At 40.2% G+C, this 24,792-nt stretch overlaps 1 protein-coding gene across 1 annotated transcript; it reads right to left on the bottom strand.

Moving 5' to 3' along the window:
- Positions 1–16,310: 16,310 nt before the first annotated feature.
- On the bottom strand, positions 16,311–19,224 carry LOC306916387 (beta-1,4-galactosyltransferase 1-like; the record flags this gene model as incomplete). Its single annotated transcript, XM_079494220.1, has 3 exons — positions 16,311–16,973; positions 17,892–18,157; positions 19,194–19,224. 3 exons carry the CDS (start codon positions 19,222–19,224, stop codon positions 16,311–16,313), a joined length of 960 nt encoding a protein of 319 aa, XP_079350346.1.
- Between the last annotated feature and the right edge of the window lie 5,568 nt (positions 19,225–24,792).

A 24,792-nucleotide genomic window follows, 5' to 3' on the forward strand; every position in this document is an offset into this window, starting at 1 on the left:
TTTCCTGTTCCTCTTGAGTTCAGTTGTAAAAAAAAAAGAAAAAGAAAAGGACAACCGACAGTTCAAAGAAATAGCAGCGATCGAAACGTCATTCACTGCCACTCCTGCATGGTCCAGTATGAGTTTGTTATGGTAACACTAATGTCAAGACATTAACTACTGAACTAGCTATCAGGTAACAGAAACGCTACCGGACAGGTTTTTGTCATCCCTCGTGAACTGACCACTCTCTCTCTCTCTCTCTCTCTCTCTCTTTCTCACTCTCGCTCTGCGTGCTTCCAAGGAAGAAGGATGTTCAGGTGTTGCAAAACAGGTGAAACGGGCGTGCCAAAAAAGTCATCATCTGTACAAACCTGATTTCCTAGTTTCAATGGCCTTGCGGTTAGATCACGGCTATATATATATATACTGCGATATACTAGCATCATGTCCAGGGGTTGTACTTGTAATTCAAGCTGCCTCACACTATACAGAAATAAAAGATAGGCTCCTGCCCTATGGGCCTCATGGCTCGGCAAGGCATACGTACATCAGTGCTAATCTCAACCTTTTCTGGATCAGATTCAGGACCCACTTGAAGATCTCCAAAGGCATGGGTCTTTAACAGGGGGTCCAGGACCCCTAGGGTACAGCCAGTGTGAATGTGTGTGTGAATGGGTGAATGTAATGCACAATCATTGTAAAGCTCCTTGGATAAAGGTGATATATACTAAAATGAAGTCTTAAAGATGGAGTGCCGTGATTTCTTTCCCACCCTAAAACATGATCATCAGGTTTGACTGTCAAGGTTTCAGCCCCCAGGAAGAAACCCTAAATACAAAGGGAAGACAAACCACACCAAGGGGTCTAATGAAGTACTGTCACCTCATAAACACATGAAGAACTGGAAAAATACAAAAATCACTCCATCTTTAATGAAAATCAGGTTTTTTATTAAAACAAAAAAAGTGGTTTCTAATGAAAAATCAGTGGTTGAGCATCACTGGCCTACAGTCTACAGCTATCTACAGCTGCTCCAAAGAGTGCATCTTTCTAGTTTCCCATATTATGTGTTCGTTTCCGTATGTCTATCTTTGTTTAGGTCTGATAGATTTATTTTAACCTTGTAAGTCCATATCTATCGGACAGTATATGAATTATTTACATAGTTATATACTCATTATGGGGTTATGTCTGGCGCCGTCACTTGTAACTCCACTTGCTTAGTGTCCTGTGCAACCAGGGTTGTAGCAGGCATTTCCAGGGGCTCAGTGTGTTTTGTGCATGGGACTAAATGTCAGCGTCTGTCAACCGTGTAATCTAATCTAAGTACAGTATGTAACAGCAAAATGTCATTCTCTGCCACTCCTACATTGTGTTCAGCATGATTTGATTTTTGCATCATGGCCTGCATGACAAAAATGCTATCAGACAGGTTTTGTCTTGAGCTTACGCCTTACACCATACCTTTGGCAAAAATGGTGGTAGTTGGGGGCATGGTGGCACAGTCTTTTGATTGATTGATTGAAATATTTATTAACAGTTTGCAGAATTACAGTACATTTCAAGCACAAACTCAATACAAAGGCTGTTAACTGTGAGTGGACGACCCAATTAAGCATTACACTTGTTTACAATAGGGTCCACCATGTTCAATTCATCGGTAGTGCTGTCGCCTCACAGCTAGAAGGTCCTGGGTTCGATTCCCGCTCGGGACGCTGTGGGTGCTGGCGGCGTGTCCTCTCCTCCGCGCCATCAGTGCCCATACCCGAGGCGGGGTTGGCGAAAGGGCCCTTCTGTGTGGAGTTTGCATGTTGTCCCCTAGGGTCACCTAGGGGACACGGGGACAGGCGCCTGATGGAGGCGCCTGATGGAGGGGAAAGGAACTAGTTGGAATAACGTGTTCCTTCCACGCACTACGTCCAACCAGGGAAACTCCTCTGTCAGAGCGACTTGGACTCTCATGAATGAAGGAAGCATGAGTTCAAGTCCGTTGCTCTCCCCAGGTTTGCGGAGGGTGTGTAGAGCCCAGGATCACATTAGATAATTGACACAGGGGTGAAAAATGGGTTACAAAATCGTGGGATAAAAAATATAAAAAATGGTGGTAGTTAAAGGTATGTTGCTGTTCATGTACAGTAGTTCGTACAGAGATTCCTCAGTACAGAAGAAATACACATAATGATATATGGTCTTTAAGGTGGTTGTACTGTATACCACAGCTCACAAATGTTGCTGCAGCTATAGGCTTGTACATTGTATATGCTTGTACTTCTCTTAGCAGATATGTTGTTTTTTTGTTCAAAGCAGTAATCAATGGTTCAAAGCAGTAACGGCAAAATGTAATTTTCCGCTAATCCAGCATTGTGTTCAGCATGATTTATTTGTTATGGCATGCGTGTCAATACAAAACTGCAATATGTGTTTGTTTTCATTGCCAAAGCAAAGCAAACACTAGCTTACAAAACCGTTTTGTAAGCTAGTGGTTACAAAAACAAAGCTACCTTGTGGGAAGGAAATAGAACAAGCAACTCACATAATATTTCTAGGAATTATTATTGACAACAAACTCACTTGGAAACACCATATAGACAACTTAAAAACCAAAATATCAAAAACATTGCAATTCTGTATAAAATGAAATGCATTATTAATAAAAAATCACTCCAGACACTCCATAACTCCTTAATACTGCCTTATCTAACCTACTGTGCTGAAATCTGGGGAAACACCTACAAAACAATAATGTATCCCATTTTTCTCCTACAAAAGAAAGCAATAAGAATATTCAATTTGGCTGAATATTATGCACCAACAAATACACTATTTATAAATAACAACACACTGAAACTTGAAGACCTAGTCAACCTCAACACATGTAGCTACAATAATGTATAAGATCTATAATAAGCTACTTCCAACCTGCATGCAGGATCTGTTCAAACCCAGGGAGAGTAGATACGAACTCAGAGGAACATAAAAGAGAGATGTTTATCTGCCATTGGGGTGAATCTGTGGAACGAACTCAATACAGAACAAAACCGCCCCGCCCCCTCCCGACCCCCAATATAAATGGACTGCTACAATAACCTTAAACCATTTTGGGCGGGAACCCCTTTTGGTGTTTTAAGCATTGTTATAATTTAGCTATTGAAAAATAGCAGATCTACAAGCTCATAGCGCGCCACCACCCCCCCGGGGACCCCCAGAGACCCCCACACAGAGTTGCACCACTCACTTCACACGGGTGTGATTTTTAATTAAATCCATAACAGCATTACACCTGTCACACACAGCATATTTACACAAGGTCCCTGCATCATATGTTAGTTAGTTTCATTTATTGTCCCTGTGTGGAATTTTGTCTTCGGTCTCAAACAACAGTAACAACAAACAGCAACAACAACAACAGCAACAACACTTACACTATTATCTTCATGGCAAAGATGCAGGACATAAAAAGCAAATAATAAATAATAGCGAGACATGGTATCATTTAGTGCCTTAATGGCATTAGGAATGAAGGATATTTTAAAGATGTTACGGTTAGCCTTTGGTACTTTGTATCGTCTACCAGAGGAAAGTAGTTCGAACTCCCTGCAAAGTGGATAAGAGGGGCATTTGCTATCTTGACAGATTTTTTTCGAAGTACTTCCTTGTAGATACAACTAAATAGTTTGTCTCTGATGATGATTTTTGAGCCTAGGACCTAGGTTCACTATTCGCTGCAGCTTGCTTCTTCCTTTTACATTAAGATTGCCATACCACATTGCCATGTTAAAAGTCAAGATTCCCTCTATCAGGTTCTTATAGACTGTTTCCATGATATGCTTGCTCACTCTAAAGGAGTTGAGCTTGCGTAGTAGGTGGAGGCGTTGGTTACAAGTTTTAAAAATCTGGTCAGTATTTTCACTGAAATTGCATGAGTTCAGAATGAAATGGAGTATCTGAATGGAACCCAAATATTGGCATGCTGGAAATTTCCTGATGCATTTTTCTTTTTTCTTCTCTGCCCTACATTATTTCCAATTATTACACGGCATGGGTGAATGCTTGATTCTGATTGGTCAATTGCTGAATTAGTGTGTTATTTCTGGATAATGACAGCCACCAGCCATGTAAACACAAGCCATGTAAACACAAACACAATGTAATTTACAACTAAACGTTGCTTTCAAGAATATTTATGAAAACATTTGAAGCGAGAAATAGACGATACAGTAACAGAAATTTGATACTATTTTATCAACAGTTTCAAACCCTGCCTGTGTTTAAATCACATTTGAAACCTCACTTTTATTTTTATAAAACCTACAGTATGTAACAACCGAAACTGCTTTGCTTTGTGTTGAGCAGAACATACAAATTGGCAGCTGTGCCTTTTTTAAAAATGGCAAATGTTGATACATTTGCCATTTATTCTCCCATTTTTCTAAGCCAATAATTAAATTGTCGTTTTGTTTGGATTATTACTTTTCTGTTTACATTACTGTTCCGGGTCAGAAAGTTGAACAGGTGCTCTTCTTCCCAGAGTAGTGGTGGAAAGTACATTTACTCTAATGTTGTACTTAACCACAATTTGGAGGTACATTTTTCTGTACTTTAGTACAATATATTACTTCAACACCACTACATCTCAGAGGCAAATATTGTAGGCTACTTCTTACTCCACTACAATTATTTGAAAACTTTAGTTGCTAGTTACATTGTAGATTTAGATTTGTCTATGACGTTGTTGTGGGGTAAAAGTAAAGGAGCAGATCACATGTTCCCAGCCCAGCCCCATTGATAACTGGAGGGACATCCTCACCTGTGAGTATGCATTATGACCACTAGAGGTCCCCCTAGCCCATTGGCTTAGTGGTGTGTGAAGAGTTGAAGTGCATATATGAGAATATGCACTCACGCAGAATCTTTTCTTTTAGTCTGTGAATGGGGCTGTAATATGTATTGGCTAAATTGACCTTTTTAAATATTTATTTGAAAATAGAACAAATGGCAAATGTTGATACATTTGCCTTAATTTAATCTGCCATGTATCTAAGCAGAGAGAGAGAGAGAGAGAGAGATGCCTATTTTTGTTCATAAACAATGTCACGGGGCAGCCCGTGCCCTTAGACAATATCAAGGACCTTGCAAACAGACCACACAGTTAAGTCAACTTGATCAAATTGACAAACAGCTGGACTGGAAGTAACGGTTTTATATATATTGTACAAATTACATTTTTAGTAATTAACACAATGGTTGAAAGAGTTTGAAATGTTTATTTGTATTTATTGACACTGAAGTTGCATTGGTATGTCTGTCACCTGTCTCCCCTCTGCAGTGCTGGCACTCCTCTCTAGATTGGAGGGTGCCAAGTACTCTAGAGGAGGAGGGGTGTTTGTTCCTGTCTGTATTATGTTTGGTCTTATTTATGTTAGGTTCTCTAAATGAATTGGACCTGTGAAATAGTTGAGTGTTTGTATATCTAGTATTCCTTTTAATGTATATAGTAATGTGGAAGTATTACTCATAGGCGTAGTTAGCCGTGTGGCGAGTTAATACTAATGACCACTTACTTAATTAGAGGATGGTTTGCCCCACCTGTTTAAGAGCAGGATTGCTGCAGTTGGGGGCAGTTCAGTCTCACTTGAGGCTAGATAAGAGACAACAGGGGTGAACTGCCAGCCAGGGAAAAGCCTGTACCAGTTCCTGATTGTCTCTTGATTGTATATAGTTTTTCAAGTGTTTGTTTTGTTTTATTGGAACGTTGTTTTGGCCAGTATTATTTATTTTTGTACTTTGTCGCTGACTCGCACTGCACTTTCAAGGTAAAATAAAAGCCTAAAAAGTACTTGTGGACCTGTCTACTCCCTGGAGCCTCCGGCCAACGGCCAGCATTATCACAAACAAAATAATGTGTTATTGTCCCTATACATCCCTGGTAGCCTCGTTCCCAGCCTCCCTAGAAAGTAGACACTGTGAAGGCAGGTTATTGGTAGACACTCCCTAAGCAGGCTTCACTTCCACGTTTATAAGTGCAGTTCTGCCATTATGGCAGTAATTATTACACTTAACAGCAATAAAACCAAAATATCTTATGATAGATCTAATGGGTGTGATCACATAGGCCTACATCCCTCTGCACAATGTAGAGTTTGTTGAGCATCAGTATATAATGTGGTTCATTCATGTGTTAACTGCATGTGTATGTTGTGACTGAATGCAGTGAAGGTAGGGACACCGGGAGCTCTCAGCAGGGGAGGAAAGTAGTGGCGAGCTAGCCAGACGTATGGTGGAGCGACGTGACTGGAGGCGTCGCTGGATCCTGGCCATCACTAACACAAGTAGACGGCTCATGGTAGGAAACGCTTGTATTGTATGCTTGTTTGGGACCCAATGGGTCAACATGTTCAGTGACTGGCTCTGGAATTGAACGACTCTGGATGTGAAACTGCAGTCTGTATGTTGTGTTGTGTCTGCAGTTGACGGTAGTGAGTTGTAACAGGTAACGGTATACCTGTATGTGTATACAGTATGTGGCTCTTGGTCACTCAATTATCCTATGCGTGAGTTTACTATTTCCTTTTAAGTTCAAGCTTAGCTAGATGTCTTTGACATAACGGACATCGACTCCAAATGTTAATATGGAAAAGATTAAGACTGATGTGTATCTGCAGTATGTCTGCTGTGCTGTGGCTGATGTTGAAAGTTGTTATCTTGTGACAGGGTGGCTGATATTGGTTCATGACTGGCTTGGTAGCAACACCTCCTGTCTACAGTATGTAGGCCTGGCCATGGCCATTATTCATTCTTTCTTTCTTTCTTTCTTTCTTTCTTTCTTCCAGACCTGTTGCTGTCTGTCATAGAGTTCTATATTAAAACACTTGCTGTAAGTCAGTGTCTGTGTTGTTGGTTTGTGTGTGGTGCACTGTACGTACGTCTTACGTATTGACAGTGAGTGATGTCACGAGGACATCCTTGGCTGTGTTTGTGTCCATATGTTGGGACCAAAACACTGAAAACAGTACAGGTACATTATAATTTTGGCCATTGCTTAGAAAGATCACAAGGCTAAAATGCACACACAATTGATGATATGCATGCATATATAATAGGCTAGGTGTATTGCTTGCAATCCAATAATCGGAATCTTCAAATTTGATATATTGTATGACAATACTGTCAGCACAGCCCTATCTTAAATCCACTACCCGTATTGGTGTAATTGAATTGGTTTAAATGATGTTACTGTGTGTGCGTGTGTGTGTGCGTGCGTGCGCGTGCATGCGTATACCATTCAGTTTTCATTATTTTGGACTGCCTATGTCCACAGTGATGAACATGTACAGCTGATGCTTCTCAACCTTGTCCTTTTTTATGGTATATGTGAGGGAGCTGATGCCATCTGCTTCCATGGTCGATGAGGTTTTAGAGAGCTTTTCAACATTTTGGAGATTAACCTCATTATGCAAGTCTCCTGCATGCTTGATCATTTTGAACCTCCCAGTAACCAAGTCAGGCCGAGAGATGGTCATGGATTTTATTGCAGTTCTTTGGTAGAGATGGTCGTCCTCGCCTCCCCAGCCCCAGTAGTCGTTTGGGAAGCCATTAACGGTCACATACTGCTCTGTGTCAATAGCCACAGACAGGTGTCTGGGATTACTAAAACAGCCATAGATCAATCGGGATTAGATCCACGTCAGAGAAGACAAAGCAGGAATAATTGTATGCCTTCAGTGCCTGGAAAAAGCCTACATTCATCAATTTGGCCCTGTTGAATGTCCCCTCACCATCCTGGTTAATGACGTACACTCCATACGGTAGTTCAGCTGTTGGCGCTGCAGCATGGGATGGAGGTAGTAAAGCCACTGTTTCAGGTGTTGACTCCGATTGCGGAACGGGATGATGATCGCCACCTAAAAGAAAGAAAAGTATACATTTCAATGTTAAATGATGATAGTCAATGTAAGGATAAATGGGGTATTGCACCACCCAGTGGCTGACAGTGGTTCTAGTGTTCTATCAGCAAGGAAGTTCACTTTCACTTCCACCCTCAGGTGGTAATACCATACCCATGGCAGAGCTTAGGTGCTTCTGGGCTCATACATCTCCCAATAAGAATGACACGGACAGGCTGTGTCCTGTTCGGCCAGTTGGATTAGTGTCAGTGAGACGAGGGCTTGTAGATGACCTTCAGCGCTATGAGGGCTTTATTTCAAACCAAGCAAGTCAGGAATGATTCAAGTTGAAAAGGAATGCCCCACATGGTTATTCAATACCCCGTTGTACCAGCGTCAGAGAGTATTTGCTGTACCTGTTGTTAGAGTATCCTGTGTGCCACAGATAATGCATGTAACCTCATAGTAACCTCATGTGACCAATCACATGATCACATGAGCCAATATAAGTGGCAGCGAGGAGAGGGGAAGAGAGGAGAGGAGCAGAGGTGGGGGAGGAGCGGAGAGGGAGATCAGAGGGTGGGGGGTAGAGATAAGGGGGGAGTAGGAGGGAGAGATAGAGAGGGGAGAAGAGAGAGATATAGAGACAATATCAGAAACACAAAGAGTTTTCATAGTCTACAGGTAACTTACAGGTCATTTAGGCTATGGTCATCTAAGGCAATTAACCACAGAGTGCACTAATGGAACCAAGAGAGTGCACAAATAGAACCAAATGAACCCGTAGGGTCCACTCTACAAAGGGAGTGAGGGGCGCACACTGTATTTATATCAGCCACATGATGTCTTACAAACATTATAATATCCTCAAAGTCCATAGACTTGGCTGACTTACGTCATAAGTGCTCTGAACAAACATTACAAATCCCATAGACTTGGCTGCCAAATGACTTCAAAAGCCAAGCATAAAATTTGCCACAGACGAGACCTCTTGCCACAGACGAGACCTCTTGCCACAGACGAGACCTCTTGCCACGGACACACTTGTCCGCGCATATGGACACATTGATATATTCATGCCTGAATATAGGCATGTTGCATTTGTGATGACCACCTTCCACTGTCCACCCACAAGGCAATTTTAACATAGGATGGGGTCAGTTTCTATGAGTTTGATCTGACCTGGTTAACCTGGAATACCTGACGGTCATATGAGAGGCTGATTTGAGGAGAAGGGAATCAGCTGTTCAAGATTAGCAGAAAAGGGAGATAGCTGCTCGTCTGATCTAAAACTGCCCTGACATGTCGCGAAATGGAAGGAAATTGAATTGGAATGTGAAGGATGCCAGATACAACATTTATTGGCAGATAAGATGCTATATATGAAATTGGAGAAAGATCTGGACCCAATTACTACATTTGCAATTGAAATTTGGAATACAATAGTTAAAAAATACAAACTGGAAAAGGAAGCAAATTCTTATTTGGCTGGCATATGATTCACGTTTCAAACCGGGAATTTATGACCAGGGGTTTAAATGATGGGCAATATGGAAGGATATTACAGCAGTATGTACAGTGATAGAAAAGGGGGAGATGCAGAGTTTCGAACATTTAAAGGATAAAACATGATTTAGATAAACATGAGTTTTATCAATACTTGCCAAATGAGGGATTACTATGAAAAAGAGATAAAAACGGACTCAAGGAATGAGATTATTAGGATTATGGTTCAGGCCTATGAAAAGAAAAAAGGTAGAGTAATCTCAGCTCTGTATCAAGGTTTGATGACAAGTAAAGACTATATTAAGGAGAAGTGGGAAGCTGGATTTGGGGTGCGGGTTACGGATGAGGACACAAGCTCTAGAACGTGGAGGGAATTCTGCTGGAAGAATATTACCAGATATTTCATAACTCCAAAGATTAAAAGATTGATGGACATTCATAAATGGACTGGAATACATTGTTTATTAATGATATATTTGAACACTTGCACCGTAACTGTCATTTTATGGTTTTTATTTTTATGTTTACCTGCAAATAAAAATTAAGTAAAAAAACTGCCCTGACAGGAAGCAGCAGAACCTGGATACAAGGTTCCCAGGAAACCCCAGAATAAGTGCTCTCCAAAGCACTGTACCGCAAGACACTGTAAGACACTGTCGTACTCATAACCACAGTGGAAAACCCCTACAAGAGGGAGGGGGAAGGTGGAGTTGCCTGGTGAGGTGTGCGGGACAATGGTGTTGGGCAGGGGATGGTTTAGAATTTTCCGTTTAGCCGGGGGGGGTAGTAGGCTTCGGTTATTGGGGAATCTACCCGGTCTCAGTTTGCCGCTGGGGGCATGTGTCCCACACCACAGTTGGAGGCACGACCTATTTTAACCCAAACCTGAGGCCGATATTACAAATGCCTTTCTTAACGGTTTTCTGAAAAACCTATGTTGCTATATCATGTCTGTCGATTGGAAACCTCATTATGTCCGAAACTTACTTTTCAGGATTCAGATTTAAAAGCATCAAAAAGCTTGATCTACAAGCTCAATACATGCCGATTTGTGCCATCGAGACATCGAGTTGGATGAAAACAGATAGACCAGTCCCCCCCACACTCATTCAATAGGGGTCTTTTGTATGATCCTGATTATCCTAATTACTGGAATACTACTTGCATATAGCTACAGATAATGTTGTTGTTTGTACATGTGTTGCCTATGGACTGAGGTTCACTAGAAATAGCTGATCAGACTATGTATTTACAAAAATGTGTTGATTTATACATATATTCAATTAAGGGAATACGTAATTGATAGAATGACTGCTAAGAAAACAATTGATAGTTGAAGCCCTAATCTATAACAGAGAACCTCTTTGCCTGTATCTGTTGCGCTAACTGCTGGAGCTCTGAACATTTAAATAACGGAGGAGATAGCGAGAGGAGATGGAGGAGGAAGGGGAGACAGCGGAGGTTAGGAGGGAGAGAGTTGAGAGGAAGATGACACAGAACAACAATCTCAAATGAGTTTAGAGTAGTGGTTTTCAACCATGTTCATGTCAAGGTTCATTATTTATTCGGCATTTGAGCCATGGACCACCATTTGGTGAGATTTAGCCTCAGACCTAAAACTTTTAACATTTTGTTGTCGTTGGATAGGATTTTGTCCACAATTCCATGCTTTTTTGATCTTTAAGATAATTATTCTACATTCTCTAATTGTGTAGACTTCTTGTAAATTAACTAATGCAGATCTAAAGGTATATTCGGTGATTTCACTTAATTCAAATATCACTTCTTCTTTTGTTTTGTTGTGATAATCCTCCCTACTATAGAGTGTGCTGACCATATAAGGAGTTCCTCCCTATCCCCAGTTAACCCCTGGGGTCAAAAAACCTTACGTTTCGTTTTTGGCTAGGTGGCCCAGCCGTCCTACGACTATGAGCAGATTAAAATACATTATAATTTGAATAATAATATAGGAAGCTCATGGCTACTGACTGTTTGGGTAGTTATGTGAAAATACGTTTTTTCTGTTTAATCAAGCTACAAAATTCCAGTCACTGTTCTGAGAGCATGGACCTTAGTTTGGACAAATGTGAAATCAATTGAGGGAAAACTGTATACTTAGTTCCATTACAGCATATTTAATAATTGGACACAGAACAGGCCTATCCCTGTTATCCTTTGATCCTGTATAATTACCCACCTTATGATGTGAAATGCAGTCTGGTGGTTTGTAGCGTCCTCCCTCAAGTAGAGTAGAGTTGAGGTCTGCTCTCACAGACTCCATGGTCCTGCTCCAGTTAAACTCCATGTAAAGTGGACCCACCAGGTCAGGAGGCTTCTCAGGGCAAAACGGCAGAACCTTTTGGAGCATCAGTTGGGTTTGCCGTCTGGGTTTTGTTGAGCCAGTAGTGGTCTTCAGTTAGCCTGTTATCTCCTGTTATCTTCTGGATGACATTGATGTCTCTAGAATGCAGCCAAAACCCAAATAACATGAACAGCTGTAACAATATTAGAAATAGTACGACTAGTTTTATCTGCATGTTTGCTATTCCTCCCAAGTCTAGTGGCAGATGTGGGACACTCGATGGTGTGGAGAAAGAAGAGTGTTCTGCAGGTAACCCTGCAGGGGGTTTATAGATGTTTATAACTATCATGTTACCCAAATTGTTACCGGACAGGTTTTTGCCAGATGGTGTCTCTCTCTCTCTCTATTTATAACATGGGTTTTCAACAGGTGGTCCATGAAGGTATTGCATGTGGTCCCTGACCATGCATTTAGTAATATAGGAAAGTTAAATAGAAAAAGATTTGTATTTTTACTTACCAAGTATTGTGGTTGTGCTGGCTTTTTTATGCGTATGCTCGGAGGTATATATACTAGATGTTGATGGTGATGTAATTAAGATATGTTTCAATGTCGGGTACATGTATGTAATCTGAAACCTATTTTTATTACGTCACCATCAAAAGTCCCCAGCCCCAGTACTCGTTTGAGAAGCCATTAACGGTCACGTACTGCTCTTTAGACATTGACGTTCGATGTTTACGCATGATTCATGATAACTACTTTTTTATATATGTGATGTATGCCATGCTTTTTGTTATTGCTTAAAGGGTAAGACCACTTTTTTAGAGGTTTGGGTTGTTTTCTTACCTTATTATGGTCAAACTAGTCCAGTCCAGGAGTTATTTCGCTCCATAGTGCAGTTTTACAGAAAATAGCGTTATAAAAATACCAGCCCATTGACTTACATTGTACACTGAAACAGCTCTCAAAATCACTCTTTTAGTTCGTAAACAAACACAAACAAAGTTGTTTCAGACAATATAGAGCAACACCAAACCTCATGTGGTTTTTTTTTTTCATAAAAATGTTAACTTCCTGTTGATTTTACTATATGAAGATCTGGATCCGGATCCATGGATCCAGTCCGGGTTTTCTTCTGAATAAAAATGGACAAATCAACAGGAAGTTAACATTTTTATGAAAAAAAAAAACCACATGAGGTTTGGTGTTGCTCTATATTGTCTGAAACAACTTTGTTTGTGTTTGTTTACGAACTAAAAGAGTGATTTTGAGAGCTGTTTCAGTGTACAATGTAAGTGAATGGGCTGGTATTTTTATAACGCTATTTTCTGTAAAACTGCACTATGGAGCGAAATAACTCCTGGACTGGACTAGTTTGACCATAATAAGGTAAGAAAACAACCCAAACCTCTAAAAAAGTGGTCTTACCCTTTAATGTAAATCGCTCTGGATTAAGAGCGTCTGCTAAATGCCTAAATTGTAAATTGTAATTGACACAACCCCTCCAAAGCTGCATGGCTTCGGACTGCAACTCAAACTTAAATTTGTCAACAGCCACAGACAGGTGTCTGGGCTTACTAAAACAGCCATAGATGTTACGGTCATCAAGAGGGATTAGATCCACGTTGGAGAAGACAAAGCAGGTATAATTGTCCTTCATTGCCTCAGCAAAGCCTACATTCATCCTTCCCTGTTGAATGTCCCCTCACTGTCCTGGTTTATGATCACTCCATAGTCTAACTGTTGGCGCTGCAGAATGGGATGGAGCTAGTAAAGCCACTGTATCAGGTGTTGATGCCGATTGCGGAACGGAATGATGATTGCCACCTAAAAAGAGAAAATAGTAATACATTAATCTTCAGAGTTACATTATGGTTTATCAGGAGATCAGGACAGTGATGAGATGCAGCCTGCAGGAGGATGCTGCTGTGTGGAATTAGGCATACTCACAGACTCACATTCACTAACTCAAAACACTCACACATTAACGTATGCTGAGCCACCAGATCAAAGTCATCTGGAGCAGTGGTTCCCAAACGTTTTAGCTTAAGACCGAAAAGAGAAATTAGTCCCGACCCACTGAAACAGTGATCTGTAGTATAGCATTTACTATAGGTGGAACAACAATGTTTGAGTAATGTAGTTGTGGTATGTATAGATGTACAATTCCCCCCCCCCCCCCCCTTCCCAATACCCATATTTTGTGTATTGGTTGATAAAAGAGAAATAGGACATTGGGGTCCAGGGACCCTCAGGGTTTCTTGAGGGCATGATAGGGTGTCCTGTAAATCCGAAGGTATGGCTACGTTTCGAAGTGTCCTTGAGCAAGAAACACTGAACCTCTCTCTAGGTCGTCCTCAGACGAGCCTTCCATCGTCGCTTCCAGTCATCCCGGTTCTCCATACATCCGGCCAGCTCGTTGGTGCTTTGCACTCCTGCATCTTTCTTGAGTACATCCACATATGTTAGTATGGGACCTCCTCGTGACCGGTGCCCATGTGTTGGTTCCCACAGCACCAGTTTGCTGGCTGGCAGCTCCTGGTGTCTTTGGCAGTGTCCTGCAAGTCTCATTATCCTGGCTGCTATTTTGTCGCTCACCCAGAATATTCCATCATACAGATTCTCGTTGGTAGCTCTTGCTGATGTTGAGCACTACACGTAACATTCTGGTGTAGCACCCGTCTAGAGCCTTCTGCAGAGTTGGCTTCAGGGTCCAGCATTCACATTCAGGGCTATATCTTGTGCCACCCATTAACCCATATCCCTAAACTTATTTGCCATTTTTTACTATTTAAAAAAACCTTTTAAAATAGTTCAAATAGCTGATCTACAAGCTCACAACGTGTAGATCGGCTAGTTGAACTATTTTAAGTTCTCTGGAACTAAACAAAGCTCCATGAAAACACAAGCAGCAATTCGTTTTTCCCTTTGATTTGATTTGATTTATTTAGCACATTATAAAACAATACAAAAAGGAAATACATAGAATACCAAAAAAAAGAAAGTGCAAGGAGGAGACAAGAAAAAAAAAGCTTATGCGAGGCCTCAACCTGAGTACATCAAAAGACATGGGGAAAAATATACATATAATTCACATAACATGATTGCATAGTAGCTTTAATTAAAGAAAAAGGTCTAGACTCTAGAACATGAGTGACAAAACTACTTCAATTTGTTCTTATATACATTCAGAGAAGAAAGTTGCTGACCAGTAGAGTATTTTTCATAGAGTGTAGTACCTCTGTATTTGATGGAAAACTGACTGACTAGTACGATAAACGGGAGTATGAAGATGTACTCATCTTCGTTTGAAAGTAATTGGTTAAAGGTTTAGGAATAGAGTTGTGGATATGTTTGAGTTTATAAGCTTTAAAATAAGTGTTGATCTGGAAGACAGTAAGTAAATTTAGATTTTTGATTAAAACCCATTAAAACCTGAGGCTGATTCTATACAGTTTTCTGTTGCTATATCAGTGTTGGTGCTCAGACCTTTTCATGTCAAGGCCCCCCAAGATTATATGTATTTGGCCGCATCTCAAAATATTTTTTGTTCCAGGAACCCCCAGAAGCAAATATTTGAGTTAAACATGAGTTAAAAAAATAGTATATATATTCAAAGATTTGCACATAATTATAGTCACGCTTTTTAAAAAAAATTGCAGATCCACAAGCTCATAGCGCGCCACAAAGTGACGCTACATTCCAAAATGACAACAAAGGTTTACACATTTTTTCTGCGAAGCAGATTCTTCATAATAACCGTTACATAGGTTTGACAGTTTAAATAAGTGGAGGGCACTTGTTTGTACGGCCTTTTTTCAATGTGTTTTATCCTTTTAATTACATGTTTTATTCATCCTTAAACTCTTATACTGTTTATAATGTACTGTATGTACGATTTATTATACTCGTTTTCCACATTTGCCTCAACATGATGCAGACTCTCAACCAGTATTAACCTGTTTTTGTGTTCGTTTAAAGCCAATACTTCATTCTTCACCAGACCTACTTGCATCAGTAACAGTCTATTAGTGCTCTAAAGGCACCTTTTAGCTCATGAGCCAAAAGAGAAATTTCCCTGGAACCCAAGCTAGCAAGAAATACATTATGAATTAATCACTATTTCAGAAACGCTGGAAATAGCCGATCTACAAGCTCACAATGCGTTGTGATGTGACACGTTGTGAGCTTGTATTTTCACAAGTATTGTTGTTGTTTTTGATTGTTGAAATTTCTTAAATTTCTTTAGAAGTTTTCAGTTCTGAAAACAACCAAAACATATTGTGAAACTCTTTTGAAATAATAATTGTACAAAATGTATATCATTGGAAAATATAGAGGACCCATAAAAGTGGGACCGCAGCCCAAAAATTGGTCCCAACTCACTGTTTGGGATTTCATCCTCATTACAGCCTTCTATCACATTACAAAGCAGCTTGGTTTCACCGATACAAGCCACCTGATATCTCTAGTATTATTATGTTAGTATAATTATTTGTTATAGGCCATTTGTAAATGGATTACTGATCCGGAATATAAATAAAATAGAATAAATAGAACCCCCGCTCCACCCTGCGTAGTGTCTTTGCCGATTGTATTTCAGTTTGTCCATGGCATGGCGTATACACCCTCATCTATTTTGGACTGCCAAGGTCAACAGTGATAAAAGTGTAGAGCTTATCCATCTCAATCTTGTTGACAGTGTATGTGAGGGTATTGAACCCATCTTTGTCCATGGTCAATTTGGTTCTAGCGATCTGGTCAAATCTTTGGGGATTCGGATCATTATGCAAATCTCGGTTATGCTTGATCATTTTGAACCTCCCAATCTGCATGTCAGGCCGAGAGACAGAAGTGAATTTTAGGGCAGTTCTTTGGTAGATATCGTCGTCCTCGCCGCCCCAGCCCCAGTATTCATTTGGGAAGCCATTAATGGCTAAGTACTGCTCTTTGGAGAATGACACAACCCCTCCAAAGATGGTTGCATAGGGCAACATGAAATTAAATTTGTCAATAGCCACAGACAGGTGTCTGGGCTTATTAAAACAGCCATAGATGTTTCGGTCATCAATAGGGATTATATCCACGTCAGAGAAGACAAAGCAGGTGTAATTGTCCTTCATTGCCTCCGCAAAGCCTACATTCATCAATTTGGCCCTGTTGAAAGTCCCATCTCCGTCCTGGTTAATGACATAAACGCCATAGTCCAGCTGTTGCCGCTGCAGAATGGGATGGACGTAGTAAAGCCACTGTATCAGGTGTCTATGCCGATTACGGAACGGAATGATGATTGCCACCTAAAACAAAAGGACATTTTTTTAATGTTTTGAGCACTGAGTTGGGAGGGTGAAGAAAGAAAAACAGGGAAATGCTCATAACAGTGGGTGAAATTGTGGGTGAATATTGCACATACAGAAAGAGTTTGGGGAGAAAATAAAGCAACACAAAAAGGAAGGAAGGAACACAGAAAACAAAACAGGCCAATAAAAGGAAGGGACAGGCAAATCAAATATACAAAGTTCAATATGCGTAAAAACATGCTATCATAAAATTACACTTTGCTACAAAAGGGAATTTGGTATAACTCATGTTGCTATGATTAGGTGATTAGGTGATGTAATGATGATGTAAAACAAATGGTGTCAAAACAAACATTAAATTCTATTTATTGTTAATGGGATTTAATGTTTTTGTTGGGGAGAAAACAAACGGAGACACCTATTCCGGTCATGCACTTTCGGGAAGCAGGAAATAAACTGATTACAGTCAATTCAAATCATGTAATTTAGTGACTCCAACACTGACTGACTTGTCCCACCAGAATACACAACGACAAACATACTGAGGTTTTATTACAGTGACACATAAGAGGAAGTCACCTGAGGTAACCTACCTCACAGTCCCATCAGACAGACACATTTATATTTGGATAGTTTTTAGTTTAGACTTTCATAACTTCATGAGCCTGTGGACCTCACCATATACTCTTCTTATTCTAACCCATGAGGACCCAGTACTGGAACCGAGTACGTATTGTTATATAACAAACAATACGTACTGTTTTCAGAAAACTCTGTGGATTTAGAACGGTAGCTCTAAAAAAAATAGCAGATATACAAGCTTGTACATCTGCTTTTTTAACCTTAAAAGTGTGTGTTTTTTTTTACACAAATCTTACTCATCTACTCATTTAATCCCTCCATCAATTTACTCACCTTATGATGTGAAATGCAGTCTGGTGGTTTGTATCGTCCTCCCGCAAGTAGAGTAGAGTTTAAGTCTGCTCTCACAGACTCCATGGTCCTGTCCCAGTTGAACTCCACGTAAAGTGGACCCACCAGGTGAGGAGACCTCTCAGGACAGGACAACGGATCCTCTTGTAAAACACTTGTTGTGTCTGCATTCTGGGTTTTACTGAGGCTGAAGTCTTGTATTTTTTCAGGTAGCCTGTATCCTGATATGATCTCAACATTGATGATGTCTGTGGAACGCACCCATAAACCAAGCAATATCACTAACTGAATCAGTAGTATGATTAGTATCACCAGCTTTGTCCGCATCTTTCTTATTCCTCTTGGATTTTGAGGTAAAAAAGTGATAATTGACGGTTCAAAGAAATCCCAGCGATCTAATTTACTGCCGCTCCTGCATTGTGTTCAGTATCCTACATTTGTTAGTACTATGTCGACATCGAAACTATATCACACGTATTTATTTGATACAGAGCTGGTTGTGAGCTATGTGGTCATAATTTATGTTAATGTTTAACTTTTTACAACCATCAGGATGTGTGTGTGTGTGTGTGTGTGTGTGTGTGTGTGTGTGTGTGTGTGTGTGTGTGTGTGTGTGTGTGTGTGTGTGTGTGTGTGTGTGTGTGTGTGTGTGTGTGTGTGTGTGTGTGTGTGTGTGTGTGTGTGTGTGGTGGACGACGACAAAGTACACAACCCCATTATTTGAGACAATTTATATGGGTCAAATATTAATCCATAGTTGCAAATTGTGCAACACATTCTTGGAGATTTTAGAAATATTTAAGTATTTCAAATTTTATTTTTTAATATGCATGCATTTCAATTTATTACACCTCTTAAAATGGTAACATAGATGGTAAAGTAAAATGACCAGGTGAAAGCTGTGTGTGTGGCACTCTTTATGTGGCCTAATCAATCAACAGTCCCTTATATGACATGCCTCTGTTTCTTATCAGCCAGAGTTGTAGCTGTGGGCAGGTATAAAAAAAACGGTGAAGGTTAGTTGAGGTTAGCTCAACCGTCTGGGCGCCTAGGCTACCAAGCCAGCCGGACGGCGTGCCGCGGGCTCGACTCCCGAGCCCGACAGCCTTTGCCGCGTGTCACTCCCCATCTCTCTCCCCCTTTCCTAACTAATTACTGTACCCTATCAATAAAGGCAAAAAACGCAAAAAAACAAAACAAAACTGTGAAACCCAGATTCCCAGCTGTTGTTCTTTGACTCGTTTGACACGTTTTGGCTTCTTACACAAGTAAAATCTCTCATACTTCTGAAGTCTGAATCCTTGTCTTGCCTCATTGTGTATATTATGTTCTTGAGCATCCACTACAGATTCTGCATTAAAGGACCACTTCACCACTTTTCAACCTATCTTCATATAATAGGTCCTCACTAATAATCATGATAAAATGGCACGATTTATTTCTACTCAGTCTGTGTCTCATAGGAGGGCTGTGGGCAGTTTAGAAACCGTCCTCCAGTGACATCATCATTAGGCAGATTTTTTTTTACAAAAATGTTTTCATTATCGTGAGAACGATGGCTTCCATTTTCGCATTGCAACTTTTCAGGACTAGAAAGCCTGCAGTTTGTATTAGCTTGTATTCCCCATCGATGATGTCACTGGAGGACGGTTTCTGAACTGCCCACAGCCCTCCTATGAGAGTGAGACACAGACCGAGTAGAAAAAAATTGCGCCATTTTTTCATGATTATTAGTGACCTAATATGAAGATATGGTTGAAAAGTGGTGAAGTGGTTGGCTTGATGGCCCGGGTATCGGAGGAGACCCGATGCTTTCTTCACCCTCCCAATGACTGATTGTGGGGGTTAGCAGAGATGGAGTACTTTTAGAGAGGCTGGGGAATTGGGAATTGGCTTTACTAAATTGGGACTTGAAGGGGAGAAAATGTTTTTCTTTTTTCTTGAAGGGGCATGTTTTGCACAATAACAGTCTTTTCATTATGTCTGCCCACGATCTCTGATTCATACAGTAGGCTACGTTTGTTTACCTCAGTCACTGATACTAAAATCTGATATTTTTATTTTTTTCTATGAACCTGTGACTTGACATCCATACTGTTATAAAACGAAAATAAAAAAAGATTTTGAAAAGAAAAGTGGTGAAGTGGTCCTTTAACAAGAATCAACTTTACTATCAAATCACATGATTACAAGTGTAAAGTAAGTCATGTGGCCAACATGATGCTAGTATAGGTATGTTACAGGGACATACCCCCATTCCTACCCTTGATGCTGGGTGCCAAGCATGGTGGCACTGGGCCTCAATTGTATAGTCTTTGGCATAGACATAGAAAGGTAGACGCCTCCTTTGGCTCTGGGGCGTCTGTATCTCGGGCGCCATCTCACAGGAAAGGAAGCCACAGAAGCTTCCACGTGTGTCACAGAGCGGACGTTCGGTAGGCCAATCAGAGGCAGGTAGGGGTGGATCTTAGTCACCCCTTAGTCACTTCCGCTTGATTTCCTCCAATTGTCTGTGCTTCCATGCGATACAAGTCGCTCCAATGAATTGCAGTGGCCAATGAGGTATCTAGCTTTTTATATCTGTGGTCTTTGGTGACCGAGGCTGGGACATTGCTGTTCCTGCATGAAGGGACATAACTGGAGGGACATACTCACCTGTGAGTATACCATATGACCACTAGAGGTCGCCCGGCCCCTTGACTTTGTGTGATGGAGTTCAAATGCATGGCCAACAGACCAATTATTTGTTTACTTTACAAACATTAAGACTGGTCGCACGGGTGAGGTGACTGTTTCATGTAATCAATTCACAACAGATCTCCAAACATGTTGTTTTGGGGAGCGCTGGTTTCAATTCATTCAACTTCCTCTTGTGTGTTGGCTAGTGAGGCACACCCTAGGGAGACATTTATACTTCATTGTGCAACAGTATAGAGCGTCGCAGTCCCGCCCTCTACCATGGACCAGGAAATGATTCTCTGTTCATTTTCCTCATAGACATTTCAGAAAGTATTTATTTAAAGACGTTTACGCCGCGGACAAAGCCAACTCGAGTCGTGACAAATCATGACAACAAACCGGGCCGAAAAAATTATTAGAAAGAAGAAAAAAACTTTTTTTGTTGTTTTTCTTCTTTGTAATTATTTGTTTGGTCCAAAATATTGTTTGTGTTGTCATGAGTTGTCACGACTCGAGTTGGCTTTGTCCGTGGCGTAACCGTCTTTAAATAAATACTAATAGAAATGTCTATGGGGAAAATGCATTGGGATTCATTTCCTGGTCCATGGTAGGGGGCGGGACTGCGACGCTCTATTGCGCGCAGATAACAGCTGATATACCAAGCTCACATCGTGTCCAGATGTGACCGTTGTGAGCTTAGAGGTCTCTCGGCCGTTCTCACCTTTGTGGGGCAGAGCATAAATTAGGCTTGTTGGGCTGCAGCTGCGTGTGCAAGTTCAGGCTCTGCTGCCGTATTAATAGAGCGCTCCCTGCATTCGTATGACAGTCACAGGACTGTAGGTGTGGTTTTGAGGACAACTGATTTGAATTGCTATTGTTCACACACAGAAACAGAAACCAACGATTATATATTTCAAGGTCATTCTTCCTCCACACTGGGAGAAAATCAGCATCTGAAAGTTTGATGGTGCATTTTTTTACACATGAGTGCAGTTAGAACATTTCCATTGCATTGGGGTTCATGTGGTGCCAGAACATGGTTACGTTTATCATTTTAAAGTTCAGTTACATAATAAAATGTAGGGTAAGTGTTTGGTGTATTGTTCGGTTAAAATGTAAAAGCTCTATAATAATAATCAAACAGGGTTCTCGCCGACTCGCCAGCTCTTTAATAAACAGAAAATGAATGTTCATGTAGATGGGCAAATTTCAGCCAATCATAATCAGGAGAGAGTGCCCATTTATCATCTTCAATATGATAGTGTTCCAGTTCCAATTTTGTCTGCTCACTATAGCCTCACTTTGTCTCATCACTTCCTATTTCACTTGTTTTTTGTGTGAATTCTCTCTCCTGATTGGATTAAATTGGTATCCCAATTCTCAGCGTGGAATTCTTCTAAAAAAGAGAGACAATAGATTGGAATATATGGAATATATTTAACACTTTAAAAAAAAATATATAACATATGCTATCTTTAAATAAGAGAGAAACTGAATAACATATTGACAGAATAGAATATAGAAGAGAATATAAAATAGACTTTATTGTTAATATACCAGAACACAACAATATCAAAAAGGTACAATATATATACTCTCACTGTACATCAGTAATTACAAAAATAAAAACCCATTAATACAACACAGTTAAAAGTATACATCCGATAAAATATACTATACACTTATACATATCATATGTACATAATACGCACGCACGCACGCACGCACACGCACACCCAAACACACACACAATCCATTCGATATATACTTCATGACAGTGCAAATCATTTTTAAAGTTCATAAATGTTACACATAGCCCAGATGCCATTATTGCACGTCCATAATAGTTGTCCCTATTAACTGTACATAATTCATACCCCCATCCATGTAATGCCACTATGACAGGGAGAGTGCCAAGATATATTTTTTAGCCAATTATTTAACACACCTTTTTTGGATCAGGGCACACTCTTAAAAATGCACAACAGCTGGTTCCTATAAAGTTGGTCAAAATGTCCATGAAACATAGTTAAAGATTTTTGACAATTTTGGAATAATGTTGACTCAACAACATACAATTTCTTTTATGGGGTCCCTGGCACAAGATATTTTCAGATTTTCAGATTTTCTGATTCATAATATAAATTTGGGGGTCCTTGGCATGAAATTGTTTGTGGTTCTCAAACAATTTTGAACAAATTAGTTTCCTGCTCCCTCAACTACAGCAAAACATCCCCTAAACTGTCTTCCTCAATTTTGTTTCCTGCTCCCTTCCCCTCAACTACAGCAAAACATCCCCTAAACTGTCTTCCTCAATTTTGTTTCCTGCTCCCTTCCCCTCAACTACAGCAAAACATCCCCTAAACTGTCTTCCTCAATTTTGTTTCCTGACAAACAAAACAAAACAAAATGTGCATAGAGACAAAAGTGTGTGTGTGTGCGTGCGTGCGTGCGTGCGTGCGTGTGTAAACTTGACAAACTTGACCCTCTAGTTCTAGATAACACAACAAGGTAAAGTAGTGCTTGTTTCCTTGAAGAGTATTGAGATCAGTCGGTACAACAACGTAGTCGGACCCCGTCAAATCCTACGACCTCAGAACGGTCGGCCCAGTCAAATACAGAGCCCAAATGAACTCCCTGTCCTAAATTATGTTATTAACCTATTAGATAATGTAAAAACAAATATGTGTCACAAGTCATTACAGTGTAGATTGGGGGTCTCAGAGATGAAAATGTCATCAAATGGGAGTGAACCTGGTCTAGGTTTTTTTTGGCAAAATGTAAAAAAAGAAAAGAAAGTAATGATTCTGATAAAATTACCAATTAGTGCAAATATACATAATCCTAGATTAATATTCAACACTGTTGACCGTCTAGTGAACCCAGTGAATTTGAAAATGTGGAAATCTTCCATTAAAGAATGTCTTTAGCTTGGAGTCATAATATCTATATGATCTGATCTCTGATATCATTCACGGAGGTATCTTTCCCCGTAACGACGGTAAGCCATTTGGCGCTAATCCATGATAGTGATCTCATGGACATTGTGTCTCACAAGAAGAAACCATCCTCTTCTCCTGTTGACATTAAACCCTCTCACGCTACACATGAACCATTGCATGCCTGAGGAAATAAGTAGTCTGCTTGTACAGTATAAACAATAGAGCGTCGAAATCCCTGTTCATTTTCCTCATAGACTTTTCATAAAGTATTTATTTAAAGACGCGGACAAAGCCAACTCTTGTCGTGACAAATCATGACAATAAACACAATGTTTTGGGCCAAACAAAGAATTAGAAAGTAGAAAAAAACGGCGGGTTACAACACTTTTTCTTCTTTGTAATTATTTGTTTGGTCCAAAATATTGTGTTTGTTGTCATGATTTGTCACGACTCGAGTTGGCTTCGTACGACGCTTAAAAGGTCTTTAAATAAATACTTTTTGAAATGTCTATGGGAAAAATGCATTGGGATTCATTTCCTGGGCCTGGCGTCGCCACGAAAGGGGGCGGGACTGCTACATGTAGGGGTTAAATACATGTATTTTGCATAATATATTGGCTTCCCTCCTCCTCATTGATTTCATTTTAAATATTATTATACCCTCAAAATGAAGGCCTAGACCTATTGTAGATGTGGTGGAAGTAGCATTTAAGGAACCTTTCCTCCAAATATTTACAGGCTTCTATATTTCCATTCATAAAAAATAAAATACATTAGGAAAAGACATGCACGTTTCAACTTCTGCCAGACGTGGCCCACAATTATATTTGAAACGTTTCAGTTGGAATTCCGACAGCACCCCAGGACAGAGACCCCAATTGTTAGTCACAAAATATCTTTTAACCACCACTCTTAAACCCTATCATTGACCTTTCCCCCCTCTATGCTAAGTCTCCCCACAGAAACAGCCTATCTACAAACACACAACTTGTCACATTGTGACATGTTGTGAGCTTGTAGATCTGCTATTTTTTTTAACCTGTCCACAGGGGCTCACTGGGGACAGGGAGGAACTCCTTATATGGTCAGCACCCTCTATAGTAGGGAGCATTATCACAACAAAACATAAAAATAAGTGATATTTGAATTAAGTGAAATCACTGAATATACCTTTAAAATAATTAATATAATTATTTTCAGAAAACTACAGGCTTTCGCATCTGTGGCACCACAATCTTGCCGCCACCACTATGCCCTATACA

The sequence above is a fragment of the Electrona antarctica genome (genome assembly GCF_951216825.1).
Source record: "Electrona antarctica genome assembly, chromosome: 23".
Taxonomy (NCBI): domain Eukaryota; kingdom Metazoa; phylum Chordata; class Actinopteri; order Myctophiformes; family Myctophidae; genus Electrona; species Electrona antarctica.